The 14086-nt window shown below is 65.1% G+C and overlaps 1 protein-coding gene across 1 annotated transcript in view; it reads left to right on the top strand.

Annotated features, from left to right (window-relative positions):
* The window catches only part of DLGAP4 (DLG associated protein 4), a 182316-nt gene that overhangs the window by 92105 nt on the left and 76125 nt on the right, over positions 1-14086 (top strand). The window contains exons 3-5 of the mRNA XM_054173383.1: positions 2516-2609; positions 9468-10510; positions 11175-11228. Coding sequence (XP_054029358.1) covers positions 9560-10510; positions 11175-11228 — 1005 coding nt within the window. The 5' untranslated portion in view covers positions 2516-2609; positions 9468-9559. The remainder of the gene's footprint in view (positions 1-2515; positions 2610-9467; positions 10511-11174; positions 11229-14086) is intronic.

Below are 14086 nucleotides of genomic sequence, written 5' to 3'. Positions count from 1 at the left end.
AGCCTGCAAGGGGCCAGAGGCCAGGCTCCCCCCACAGCACTCCCCTGGGGCTGCCCAGGCAGGCCTGGCAGGAAGCATCTCTGCAGCCTGGAGCCGAGCCTGGTCCTCATCTCCCTCCATCCCACATCCTGATCCAGGCAGTCAGCCCTGGAGCTGCTTTTGGGGTGGCCTGGGGTGACCTCCTGATGCCTGCCCCCCAGCCTGTGCAGCCCAGTGAGGGGGAAGCTGCCCAGGGGTGTGGAGGTCTCCAGGCCTGGAAAAGAGGAGATGTGGTCAGCTGGAGGGGCAGGCAGGGCAGCTCTGGGCTCAGCTCAGCTCTCAGGGTTCATGCCACAGGAGCTGGCTCTGGGCAGAGCTCAGAGGGCTGCAGGTCTCTCCCTGTCCCCAGGAGTGTCCTTCCCTCTCTCCTGCCCCAGCTCCCTCCAGGTGCTGGTGCTGGATTTTCCCCTAGCAGGGCTCATCCCCTTGCTGCAGCACTCCCCAGCACCACTGGCCCCAGCTGCTGCAGGAGGCTCAGGGTTTCCACAGCTGTGCAGCAGGAGCTGCTCCCTGGGGTGGTTTGCTCCCCCCTGGCTCTGCACTGAGCTGCAGGCTGCTGTGTGGAGCACTGCACTCCTGCAAGCACAGAGCTGCCAGGGGTGGAAGGGGCCTCAAGGACCATCCAGTTCCAACCCCCCTGCCATGGGCAGGGACCCCTTGAGAGCTGCTGGCCTGCAAGGGGCTAACTGGGCTCTGCTGGTCCACCCTGGAGAGCTGCCCTGTCCCCTGGCCTGGGCTGGCTGTGAGACCCTGAGGTAGGACCAGCCCTGACAGCCCTCCCTGTTTGCAAGAAGACAGCCAAAGGGCTGCAGGCTGGGGGAGAAGCAGCAGCTGCCTGGCAGAGCACCAAAGGCTTTGCAGCCCTCCTGGCACAGGGCTGGAGCTCCAGGCTCCATCTGCTCCCTGGGCTCAGCCTTGGCCAGCACAGGGCAGGAGGCCTGCATGGAGATGGGGAAGGAAAGGCTGAGAGCCCTGAGCTGCTTAGCCTGGAGAAGAGCAGCCTGAGAGAGCTGAGCAAGGGTCACAAACAGCTGCAGGGTGGTGCCAAGCAGCAGGGGCCAGGCTCTGCTCAGTGCTCTCCTGGGACAGGACAAGGAGCAGGGGACACAAACTGCAGCCCAGGAGGTTCCAGCTCAGCATGAGAGAAACTTCTCTGGTGTGAGGCTGCTGGAGCCTGGAGCAGGCTGCCCAGGGGGGTTGTGGAGTCTCTGCTCTGGAGGCTTTCCAGCCCCAGCAGGCTGTGCTCTGTGTGCCCTGCCCTGGGTGCCCTGCTCTGGCAGGGGGCTTGGGCTGGGTGATTGCTGGAGCTCCCTTCCCATCCCTCCCTTGCTGTGGTTCCAGAAAGGGGCACTGCACTTCTGGGTACCTTTCAACTCTTGATTGTCAGGTGAGCAGCAAAGGAAGCTCACAACCTCCTGGCTAGTGCCAAGGCCCAGCTCAGCAGCCCCCCACCATGCTTCTACCATCCCCTGGCCCTGGGATGCTGCTCCCACGTGAGGAGGAGGAGCTGGAGGCAGGACTCATTCTCATTAGCCTTGTCAATAATCAGCTGGCTTCCTCCAGGCTTGCCCTGTAATCAGGGCTCTGGTTCCAGGGCCTGGCAGAAGGAAGCAGAGATCTGATGGTGACTCATGGGCAGCTGGTTCAGCCTGGACATCACAGAACCATGGAACTGCCAGGGCTGGAAGGGACCCCAAGGCTCAGCCAGCCCCAACCCCCTGCCATGGGCAGGGACACCTCACACCACAGCAGGTTGCTCACAGCCACCTCCAGCCTGGCTGCAAACACCTCCAGGCAGGAGGCTGCCACCACCTCCCTGGGCAGCCTGTGCCAGGCTCTCACCACCCTCCTGGCCAACAACTTCTTCCTCACAGCCAAGCTCCATCTCCCCACTTCTAGTTCTGCTCCATCCCCCCCAGTCCTGTCCCTCCCTCACACCCCAAGTCAGGAGCTTTATCCCCAGGATTGTCCCTTCTGCCTTCCCAGACTCTGCTCTCCTGTGGCTCAGAGCAAAGTGCTCTGAGGATGAGGCACAGAGGGCCACAGAACCAGGGCCAAGGCTTGCAGCAGAGCCATGGCCACGAGGGGATTCCCCCAGGGTTTGTTTCGTGGCAAAGAAGCAGGGGAAGGAAAGCCAAGGGGAAGGAAAGCCAAGGGGAAGGAAAGCCAAGGGGAAGGAAAGCCAAGGGGAAGGAAAACCAAGGGGAAGGAAAGCCAAGGAGAACCTCCCCACCAAAGGGCTTCCCCCCAGCCCTGTCCAGGCACTTTGCTGCTCTCCTCCCCACCTGGCTGATTTCCAGCCCACCTGCAGCTCCTCTCCCATGGGTGCTGCCCCTGCCCCTTCCCTTGCCTGTGCTGTGTGGCTGTGTGGGGAGAGCCTGGCTGCAGGCAGCACTGCTGTGCCCTCGCTGCAGCAGGGCTGTTGGACAGGAGGACAGCAGCCTGCACTCTGTGACCTCTGCTTTCTGCCTGCTAGGTCTTCATGAGAGACAGCTCTGGAGCCCAGAGGGACACAAGGTGCACAGGATGCTGAACCTGGCCTAGTTCCCAAGCCCAGCAAGCTGTGAGAGGTACAGTATGGCCCTGGGAGGACTTTGGGATGCTCCAGGGGTGGGCAGGGGGTGGACAGAGAGAGATGAGAGAGGGCAGAGCAGGAGGGAGGAGGCTGGGGAAGGAGACCTGGAGAGGAGGCTTCAGTGGCAGCTCTCATGCAACACACTCCTCAGCACCAGCAGGTTATGAAATGCAGCCCCAGCTGCTGCAGCAGCATCACACCTCCACACTGACCTAGTTTGAGACAAAGGCAAGGCAGCTCTGGGCACACAGCAGGCTGCAGACAGGGCCTGGGCTCTCTGGTGGAAGCAATGGCAGAGGGAGCTGCTGCCTCTTCCCCTCTCATTTCCCCTTGCCCCAGGACCCACTGGGGTGTGAGCTGCTTTGTCTCCAGCACTGAGCAAAGGCACTGCTGGGAAGCATCTCCATCCTGCATCCCAAAGGCAGGCAGGGGCCCCCCTAGCTTCAGCAGCAGCCACCTGGCTTCATCTGGACCTGCCCAGCTTCATCTGCACTTGCAGGCCACAGGAACACCTGCCCTGAGCAAAGCTTTGGAGGCCTGGGGGCACAGCAGCAGCCAGCAGCACTCAGAGCACCTAGGGGAGGGGGATGCAGGCCATGCCCACCCCTCCTCATCTGGGCAGGTTACTCAGAGCCACATCCAGCCTGGCCTTACAAACCTCCAGGGATGGGCAGGGTAGCAGGGAAGGGGTTGGGAGGGAGCTCCAGAGACCATCCAGCCCAAGCCCCTGCCAGAGCAGCATCCCCCAGGGCAGGGCACACAGAGCACAGCCAGCTGGGGCTGGAAAGCCTCCAGAGCAGAGACTCCACAACCCCCCTGGGCAGCCTGCTCCAGGCTCCAGCAGCCTCACACCAGAGCAGTTTCTCTCATGCTGAGCTGGAACCTCCTGGGCTGCAGTTTGTGTCCCCTGCTCCTTGTCCTGTCCCAGGAGAGCCCTGAGCAGAGCCTGGCCCCTGCTGCTTGGCACCACCCTGCAGCTGTTTGTGACCCTTGCTCAGCTCTCTCAGGCTGCTCTTCTCCAGGCTAAGCAGCTCAGGGCTCTCAGCCTTCCCCCATCAGCTGTTCCAGGCCCCTCAGCATCCTCACAGCCTCTGTTGGACTCTCTCCAGCAGATCTCTGTCCCTCTGGAACTGGGGAGCCCAGAGCTGGACACAGTGCTGCAGCTGTGGGCTCACCAGGGCAGGGCAGAGGGGGAGGAGAAGCTCCCTGGAGCTGCACATCAGGAAGAAAACCTCTTTGCTGCCTGCTCTGGGGTGGCTTGGCAGACCTTGGCCCTCCCCACCAGCCCAGGGGGCAGCAGCTGCTGGGCCCCAGCAGAGAGGTCCTGAAGAGCAAGCAGGAGAGCCCAGGCAAGCAGCAAGGCTCCCAGGGCTGCAAGGCAGCACTGAGCTCAGCTGAGGGCTAAGGAGCTGTGTGCAGGCTCCACAGAGAGGTCCCCAACCCCTTCTGCCACCAGGTGAGCTGCAGGGAGAGCTGGCTGCTGGGGACTGAGCACTGAGACAGCAGAGCTGCAGCACCTGGGCTTCAGCCAGAGGGGCGGGGCAGGGCGGGGCAGGGCTGGGCTGGGCAGGGCAGGGCAGGGCGGGGCAGGGCTGGGCAGGGCAGGACAGGGCTGGGCTGGGCAGGGCTGGGCAGGGCTGGGCAGGGCTGGACAGGGCAGGGCTTGGCTGGGCTGGGCTGGGCAGGGCGGGGCAGGGCAGGGCTGGGATGGTATGGGCTGGGATGGGCAGGGCGGGGCAGGGCAAGGCAGGGCAGGGCAGGGCAGGACAGGGCTGGGCTGGGCAGGGCAGGGCTGGGCAGGGCAGGGCTTGGCTGGGCTGGGCTGGGCAGGGCAGGGCAGGGCTGGACAGGGCAGGGCAGGGCTGGGCTGGGCTGGGCTGGGCAGGGCGGGGCAGGGCAGGGCTGGGATGGTATGGGCTGGGCAGGGCAAGGCAGGGCAGGGCTGGGATGGACTGGGCTGGGCAGGGCAGGGCAGGGCAGGGCTGGGATGGTATGGGCTGGGATGGGCAGGGCGGGGCAGGGCAGGGCAGGGCTTGGCTGGGCTGGGCTGGGCAGGGCAGGGCAGGGCAGGGCAGGGCAGGGCAGGGCAGGGCTGGGCTGGGCTGGGCTGGGCAGGGCAGGGCAGGGGGATTCAAGGAGCATTCAGGCTCCACACTACCTGCAGAGCTTTCCCTCCAAGCCAGGCAGGGCTGAGTTTGCCCATTCATGGCCAGCTGGAATTTAAAGCACCAGATGGATGGCTCAGCCTGGAGCCTGTCCCTCTCCACCCCATCCCTCTCCACCCCATCCCTCTCCACCCCATCCCTCTCCACCCCATCCCTCTCCACCCCATCCCTCTCCACCTCATCCCTCTCCACCTCATCCCTCTCCACCCCATCCCTCTCCACCCCATCCCTCTCCACCCCATCCCTCTCCACCTCATCCTTCTCCACCCCATCCCTCTCCACCCCATCCCTCTCCACCCCATCCCTCTCCACCCCATCCTTCTCCACCTCATCCTTCTCTATCCAACCAAGGGACTCCAGAGGGGTTGCTGCACCGAGCTGCTGAAGGGCACAAGGGCAAAGGGTGGCAGCCCCAGGGCAGCTGGGCACCAGGCCAGGCTGACACTGCCCTGGGTACTTTGGCAGGAAGGGCAGCAGTGGCATCAAAGTTCCCCCAGCTCAGGGCAGGACAGCAGCCACCTCCTCACCCCTGGAGCCCATGGCACTGGCTGTGTGGTGGAGAGCTCTAAGGGCCAGAAGCTCCTGTCTCACATCCCCAAAGGCCAGGCCCCTGAGCAGGGCACCAGGCTGCAGCTGAAGGCAGCTGGACCAGCTGCAGGGTGCAGGCCAGCAGCAGCTCAAGAGGAGCCAGCCCAGGGGCCAGACAGCTCCTGCAGGTGAGAGGCAGGAGAGGTGGAACAGGACCTAGCTCTGGATGGAGTCACAGAACTCCCTGGGAGCTGTGGAGCTGCTCAGCAGAGCTGGGGAGCAGCTGGAAATGATAGGCTGGGAGGGAGCTCAGAGCTCAGCCAGCTCCAGCCCCTGCCATGGGCAGGGACCCCTCCCACCAGCACAGGCTGCTCAAGGCCTCATCCAGCCTGGTCCTGAGCACCTCCCAGGGAGGGGGCAGCCACAGCCTCCCTGGGCAGCCTGTGCCAGGCTCTCCCCAGCCTCACTGCCAACAATTTCTTCCTCCTCTCCCTGGAGCCTTCTCTTCTCCAGGCTGCACAGCCCCAACTCTCCCAGCCTGGCCCCACAGGGGAGGCTCTGCAGCCTCTGAGCATCTCTGTGGCCTCCTCTGGAGCCTCTCCAGCAGCTCCAGGTCTTTCCTGTGCTGGGGTTCCCAGAGCTGGAGGCAGTGCTGCAGGTGGAGGCTGAGCAGAGCAGAGCAGAGGGGCAGAATCCCCTCCCTGTGCTGCTGCTCTCCCTGCTCTGGCTGCAGCTCAGCACTCAGCTGGCTCTGGGTTGCCAGGGACCACTGCTGGCTCCTGGGCACTTTGTCACCCCCTGACAGCCCCAAGGCCTTCTCCTCAGCACTGCTCTGGAGCCACTTCCTGCCCAGCCTGGAGCTGTGCCTGGGATTGCCCTGAGCCAGCTGCAGGACCTTGCCCTGGGCCTTGTTGAGCTTCCTGAGGTTGGCTCAGGCTCAGCTCTGCAGCCTGCCCAGGGTCCTCTGGCTGGATCCTTCCCTCCAGCATTGTCAGCTGGGCCACAGGGCTTGGTGCCCCCTGCAGACTTGCTGAGGGTGCCTCAGCTCCACAGTGCCCAGCAGTGTGCCTGGTGAGCTCCCATGGGGCAGCCACAGCACCCCAGGGAGCAGGATTCATGGTGGGGGAGGGCAGGAGGCTGTCAGGATGGGTCCCAGGCTGCCCTTGCAAGCTCACTCCAGCAGGAGCAGCTTTGCTCAGCCAGCCCCTGGGAGTGCCAGGGTGAGATGGAGACCTGGAAGGCCACAGCAGCTGGGGAGCACTGCCCTCCTGCTCTGTGTGCTCCCACAGCTGTCTGAGCAAGGGCTGCTGCTGCCCTGCAGTGATTGCTGAGGCTGCTCCCTGCAGCCAGCTGCTCCCAGCTGCTGTGGCTGACCAGAGGCTGCTCAGGACAAGCTCCCCAGGGAGCCTAGAGCCTCACTTGTGGCTGAACAGGCCCAGGCTAGCAGCTCTGCTTCCCACAGGGCCAAACCATTGTCCTCCTTGTCTGCAGGGCCAAGGAAATGATGGCTTGCTCTCTCCCAGGCTCACTGGAGGCTCTGAGGGTCCAGGCACTCTTGTCCCTCCCAGGGGGAGCATTGGAGCATCCCAGTGCTGGGGACTGGCTCTTCTGCACAGCTCCTGCAGTCCCAGCTCCCAGAGCAGCTCCTCCACCTCAGCCAGGGGCAGCTTGCAGCCTCATGTCCATGGTGTGGGGCCCTGGATGTAAGTAAAACCAAACCAGAGCAGAGGGGTGCAGGCCTCCATCCTCCAGAGCCTGCTACCTGCAGCAGGCCTCAGTGCTGGCCTTGAAGCTCCACTCAGGCTAAACCAAAAAGCAAATGAGCAACTAAAGGGTGGCTGCCAATGGCCCATGGCCAAGTGGAGTCCCCCAGGGCTCAGTGCTGGCACCAGGCTTGGTTAACATCTTTGTTGGTGCCATGGAGAGAGGCACTGAGGCTCCCTCAGCACCAAGCTGTGTGCTGCAGCTGACAGCTGGAGGGAAGGATCCATCCAGAGGGACCTGCACAGGCTGCAGAGCTGAGCCCAAGGCAACCTCAGGAGGTTCAACAAGGCCAAGGGCAAGGTCCTGCAGCTGGGGCAGGGCAATCCCAGGCACTGCTACAGGCTGGGCAGGGACTGGCTGGAGAGCAGCCCTGGAGCAAAGGCCTTGGGGTTGCTGGGGGAGGAGAAGCTCAGCAGCAGCCAGCAGGGAGCACTTGCAGCCCAGAGAGCCAAGCAGAGCCTGGGCTGCAGCAAGAGAAGTGTGGCCAGCAGGGCCAGGGAGGGGATTCTGCCCCTCTGCTCCACTCTGCTGAGCCCACAGCTGCAGCTCTGGGGCCAGTTCTGGAGCCTCTGTGCCAGGAAGGCTCTGGAGGGGCTGGAAGGTGTCCAGAGCAGGGCCAGGAGGAGGAGCAGAGGGCTGGAGCTGCTCTGGAGACAGCCTGAGAGAGTTGGGGTTGTGCAGGCTGGAGAGGAGAAGGCTCCCAGGAGAGCTTCTGGTGGCCTTGCAGGAGCTGCAGGGGGCTGCAAGCAAGCTGGGGAGGGACTTTGGAGGGTGTGAGGGGGGGATAGGGGTCTGGGACACCTCTGAGGGGGGCAGGAATCAGGCCTGGGACAGGGAGCCAGCAATGGGCACTGGCAGCCCAGAAGGCCAGGGGCAGCTGAGCTGCTTCTGGGCTGCCAGTGCCCATTGGCAGAGGTGGAGGGAGAGGATCCTGCCCCTCTGCTCTGGGGTGTGAGGGAGGGACAGGACTGGGGGGGATGGAGCAGCACTAGAAGTGGGGAGCTGGAGCTTGGCTGTGAGGAAGAAGTTGTTGGCCAGGAGGGTGGTGAGAGCCTGGCACAGGCTGCCCAGGGAGGTGGTGGAAGCCTCCTGGCTGGAGGTGTTTGCAGCCAGGCTGGAGGTGGCTGTGAGCAACCTGCTGTGGTGTGAGGTGTCCCTGCCCATGGCAGGGGGCTGGGGCTGGCTGAGCCTTGAGCTCCCTTCCAGCCCTGGCAGCTCTGTGCCTCTGTGATTCTAACCACACTGGAAGGCCAAGGGGAGTCAGGATTAGTTTATACCCCACAGGGTTTCAGACAGGGTTTGGGAATGGAACCTCAGCTCCTTGCCTGGCAGCTCAGCTCATCCATAGCTCAGCAATAATCCTCTTAGCAGCCCCCCAAAAGTTTGTCTGTTTACCCCCACAGAGCCCAGAGCAGATGAGGATCCCTCTCAGCTGAGCAGGACAGGCTAAGGGCACCACAGAAACCCTCAGTGAGAAGCTCCCCTGCCCCTCTGTGTCCAGCTGGTCCCCTCTGCCCACCCCACAGGGCTGCCTGAGTGGGCCACAGAGAGCCAGCCTCAGCCCCTTGCTGTGGCAGGGGACAGTAGCAAGGGGCAGGTGGCCAGGCTGGGAGGGTGAGGAAGCCCCCCCAGGAGCAAGGAAAGATCAAGTGAGCAGCAAACAGCCTCCCAGGTCAGGCTCTGGCTGCTCAGGAGCACCTCTGCCCTCAGCACAGCCACTGAAACCATCTCCTGTGGGGCAGGAGGTGCCACCTGTGGGGCACCTGCTGCAGAGGAGAGGTTTGGCATCACACTGCATTAGTGTAGCTGCACACAGCACGCAGCAGGGCTGCCAGCCCCCTGCCCAGCAGCCACAAAGCCCAGGGGCAGCGTGCAGGGGAGGGGATGCTCTGCTCCACGGCTCCCCTGGCTCGGGCAGGGCCTCTCTGCAGTGTCTGGCAGCAGATTGGGTTTTTTCCCTCTGCTCCCCCCCCCCCCCCCGAAAAAACCGAGGCAGGGACAGTGATTAGCTGGCAGTGCCCCTGCCAGCCTCTGCTCTGCTGGCTGAGGAAGGGACTCCATGAAATAAACATGTGCAGAGACCAGGAAAGAGCAGAGCATCATTTAAGCAGCCTGTGGCTGAGCACCGAGACACACAAGCACTCCAGCTGCAGCCACAGAGAAGAAATCCTTCCTCTCCTCGACCCTCTTCTCTCCAGCCCCTGATCTGCTTGCTCCTTCTGCTCCCTCCTGCCGCGGCCTCTCTCTCCCCCGCTGCTTCTCCCCTCCAGCCCCTACCCCGGCCGGCATTTCCCGTCGGAGCCGGGGCAGCGGGGTCGCCCTGGCGAGGAGTGGGCTGCCAGAGGGGCTCCGGGCAGGCTCTGAGCCCTCTCTCCTCTGCTCTCCTCTCCCTCCAGGCGCAGCGAGGTCTGCGGGGGAGCAGGGCTGGCGCTCCTGCGAGGGCTCTGCCGCGCCGCCCCCCAGCGATGGTCTAGGAAGCACCGGGACCATGAAGGGCTTAGGGGATAACAGAAGTCGCCACCTCTCCGACAACCTGGACTCCCCCCAGGACTCTCTTTATGCCCCCCAGGACAGGAACCCTTACCTCCTCAGCCCCACCGACTCCTTCCCCATGGACCCGCGGTTCCCGGCGGCGGGCGCCCTGCACGGCGACTGCCTGCTGCCGCTCAACAACCAGCTCTCCACCAGCAGCACCTTCCCCCGCATCCACTACAACTCCCACTTCGAGGTGCCGGACGACAGCCCCTTCCCCAGCCACGCACAGGCCACCAAGATCAACCGCCTGCCCGCCAACCTGCTCGACCAGTTCGAGAAGCAGCTGCCCATCCACCGCGACGGCTTCAGCACCCTGCAGTTCCAGCGGGGCGACGCCAAGCACCGCAGCGAGAGCCCCGGCCGCATCCGGCACCTCGTCCACTCCGTCCAGAAGCTCTTCGCCAAGTCCCAGTCCCTGGAGGGCCCCGGCAAGGGCAACGCCAACGGCAAGAAGGGGGCGGAGGAAGGCAAGCAGAACAGGAGGAGCAAGAGCAAGGAGCGGGCCAAGACCGCGGAGCCCAAGCGCCGGACCCGGTCCAACATCTCGGGCTGGTGGAGCTCGGACGACAACCTGGACGGCGACACCGGCGGCTACCGGAACCCCATGGGGCTGATGACGCTGGGCCGGCAGCCCGACCACAGCCAGCCCAAGTACTTCATGCACGCCTACAACACCATCAGCGAGCACATGCTGAAATCCTCCAAGAGCAATAACGACCTCAAGGTCACCCCCTGCGCCAGCATCCCCATCAACAGCGACTCCAACTACATCAAGAGGGGCTCCTGGTCCACGCTGACCCTCAGCCACGCCCGGGAGGTGTGCCAGAAGGCCTCTGCCACCATCGACAAAGCCTTGCTCAAGTCCAAGTCCTGCCACCAAGACTTGGCCTACCACTACCTGCAGGTGGGTGCAGCCGGGGGGGGGTTTATCCCTTGAGGGCGCAGGAAGACGAGGGGCAGCTCCTCAGCAGGTGCCCTGCTGACCCTTGGCAACAGCTGGTCCGGATGCTGCCTCAAGCCACGCTGCCAGGAGGGGGCTGGGGAGGCTCAAACCCCCCGAGGGCCTGGGGAACACACTGCCACAGCTCCACACTGGTGCCAGTGGGGTGCAGCTCCTCAGCAGGTGCCCTGCTGCCCAGCAGACCCTTGGCAACAGCTGGTCCGGATGCTGCCTCAAGCCACGCTGCCAGGAGGGGGCTGGGGAGGCTTAAAGCCCCCGAGGGCCTGGCTCCACACTGGTGCCAGTGGCTCCTCCTTGCTGCAGCACTGCCCTCAGGCCCCCTCAGCCCCCATGCCGGCCCATGGTGGTGTGGGGAGGAGGCCACCCACGCTCCACACCCTCTGCTGTGACCGCTGCAGCGTGCCCCCAGCGTGCCCCCGCTGCCTGCCCAGACCCTGCCGGCGCCGGGGTGGAGGTCTGGGCAGCCGGGCACCCAGCTGCTCACACACAGCTGCGGGTACTGAGCGCCCAGGGCATGCCAGGGGGCGAGGGCTGGCACAGCAGCGCTGGCACCCCGGGGCCAGCACTGGTGATTAATGCTTCCCCCCTTGTCTTCACGCATCACCAGGACGTGCCGGCGTGCCCAGTAAGCCCTGCTCTACAGAGCTTCCCTGGAGTGCTGGTAGGACCTGCAGCTCTGCAGGGCATGGCTGCCCCTGCTGCTTGCCCACCCCCAGGCAGGGCATGGCTGCCCCTGCTGCTTCCCACCCCCAGGCAGGGCATGGCTGCCCCTGCTGCTTGCCACCCCCGGGCAGGGCATGGCTGCCCCTGCTGCTTGCCACCCCCGGGCAGGGCATGGCTGCCCCTGCTGCTTGCCACCCCCGGGCAGGGCAGTGGGGCCGGCAGGGCAGTGCCAGCTGCCCTGCTTTGCACGGCAGAAGCCTGCATGGCCGGCGCCGGTTCGAAGCCCTGGTCACCAAGAGTGGCTTCCAGAGGCGGTGCCTGAGGAGCAGAAACCTGCCCGGGCCCCAGGGAGGGCTGGGGGTGAATCAGGCAGGGCTGGGGGTGGGGGGGAGGAGGGGAGGGTCTGAGTCTCCATCGCCCTTTGTAGTGCAGAGCTGCCCCGGGCCGCCCTGGCTGGGGCTGCAAAGCAGAGCTCAGACTTCCCCTGGCAGGCATGGCAGCAGGGAAAATGCTGATTTCTCTTGCTGTGCCCCCTCTCAGGACACAGCAGCTGCTGGCACCGTCTCCCCCTGCCCAGGGGCAGCAGCAGAGCCCAGCAGAGCAGCCCTGGTGCCCACCCCTGGCCCCAGCAGGCCCTCACCTCCTGGGGTCTGGCCACAGCCGGGGGCAGGAGGCTGCCCTGCTGGTTGCTCCCCACCCGAGCCATGAGCCTCCGTTTCCTGCCTGCCCAGCAGAGGGCTGTGGGCACAGCTGGGTGCTGAGAGCCTGGGCAGCAGCTGGGCAGCCTCACTGCCAGGCTGGGAGGACACAGAGGCCACCCTGCTGCCATCAAGTGAGCCCCCCCCAGAGCAGGGACCAGCCCCTCAGCCCCGGGCTGACCGTGGCCTCTGTTGAGGGCAAGCTGCTGCCCAGCCCCCTCCCCACCCTGCCCCTCCTGGGGGCACCACACAGAGTCAGCAGCCTGCACCACCAGCCTCAGTGTGGGAGCAGCCAGCAGCCCCTGTTGGCATGGCTGGAGGGGCACTGGGGGCCTCCCCAGGCAGCCCTGCAGCTGGCAGCCTCTCAGCAGAAAACCCCAGAGCTGGGGAACCAGTCCAGGAACTGAAAGGTCACAGACTGAGCTGGCACCCAGATGCCCCCGAGGGGGGCAGGGCAGAGGGCACAGGGCCCTCAGGGGAGGATGGGACAGTTGTATCCAGACCCATCCCCAGCAGGAGAAGGGCACTCAGCTGGGGATGGGGAAGTCACCTCTGGAGCCTGGTGTGTGGAAAACATCTTTTTGCAAGGCCATGTGTCCCCTGCCCCTCCCCCCTGCAGCCAGGGCAGCCCACCCCCTGCCTGTGCCAGGCTGAGGGACCCTGGGCATCTACCTGCCCACAGAGCCTGGAGCTTGGGCAGCGTGGAGGCTCTGCCCTGCTGCAGAGGAGGAGTGCCTGGTGGGTCCCAGAGGGGCAGAAGTGCCCTGTGATGTGAGGGAGGGCAGAAGTGCCCTGTGATGTGAGGCAGGGCAGAAGTGCCTCTCATGTGAGGGAGGGCAGAAGTGCCCTGTGATGTGAGGGAGGGCAGAAGTGCCCTGTGATGTGAGGCAGGGCAGAAGTGCCCTGTGATGTGAGGCAGGGCAGAAGTGCCCTGTGATGTGAGGCAGGGCAGAAGTGCCTCTCATGTGAGGGAGGGCAGAAGTGCCTCTCATGTGAGGGAGGGCAGAAGAAGTGGGATGAAGACAAACAGAACCCACTCAGCCTCCAGGCTGGGGTAAGCCCCCAAGGCACTCACCTCCCCAGCCCCATTAGTCTTGGGGCTCACTGGGGACTGTAGAGGGTGCATGGGATACTTCCAGACCCATTCCCTGGAGCTGAGAGTGGTGATCACCCAGCTCCAGGCCCAGCCAAGCGGAGGATCTGTCAGGAGCAGTCCCCAGGGTGCCACAGCACTGTCCCCACAGCACTGTCCCAGGGAAGGAGGAGGCTGTGCTGCCCCTTCCCTCTCCTCCCCTCCCCACGGACCCCCCTGTGGCTGGCAGTGTGAGGGAAGGGGCAGAGGGGTCAGGATCCCAGTGGCTGAGGAGCTCCTTGGAGTGAGAGCTGCCCCAGGGAGGGCTGCACAGGAGCAGGCAGAGCTGAGCAGCACTTCTGCCCCAGGGGCAGGCTCAGGCCCCTGCCTGTGGGTACCAACAGTGGCAGTGCTGGGGCTCCCAGGGCACAGAGCCACGCCACAGGCAGCCTTCCCCTGCTGCACCCCAGGCAGAGGGCACTGGTGACACTTCCTGAACCCCTAGTACCCCCACACCACATGCCAGTCCCAGCATGGGTGCCCCATTCAGTGCCAGCCACGCTGCAGCTGCTGGCTGCCCTCCTGCCAGCCCCACAGCGCTGCCACGGGGCAGGGAGCCGGCCCAGGCCCCTGGCAGAGGCTGCCCTGGCAGAGGCTGCCCTGGCAGGAGGCAGCCTGGGTTCCAGCTTGCTCCCTGGGACAGCAGGAGGGCTGTGGGCCTGGAGGGGGCAGGGGCTGCCCGCTGCAGGTGGCTCTGCACCGGAGCCTGGCTGCATGCCGCATGCTGCATGCCCCCCTGCATGCTCACGTGTGCTGCATGTGTGTGTGTGCCAGGCTGGGCTGCGTGGCACAGCTGGCACACCTGTGGGTGGAAGCCAGAGCCTCTCTCCCCCCGGCCCTCACCAAGCCGTGCGAGCAGCTCAGCCCTCCCGGCCCTGCCCAGCTCCGGGGGCTCCCCCTCGGCTCTCCCCTCTGCTCCCTCTGCCTGGGGCACTGCCCAGGCACAGCTCAGGCCTGGAAGCCTCTGTGTGCCACCTCCTTTGCTCTGCCCTTCACAGCCAGCTGATGCCACGGGCAGCAGAGGAG

Source organism: Dryobates pubescens, chromosome 26 (assembly GCF_014839835.1).
Source record: "Dryobates pubescens isolate bDryPub1 chromosome 26, bDryPub1.pri, whole genome shotgun sequence".
NCBI classification, from domain to species: Eukaryota; Metazoa; Chordata; class Aves; order Piciformes; family Picidae; genus Dryobates; species Dryobates pubescens.
This window is presented reverse-complemented; position numbering and strand designations above follow the sequence as displayed.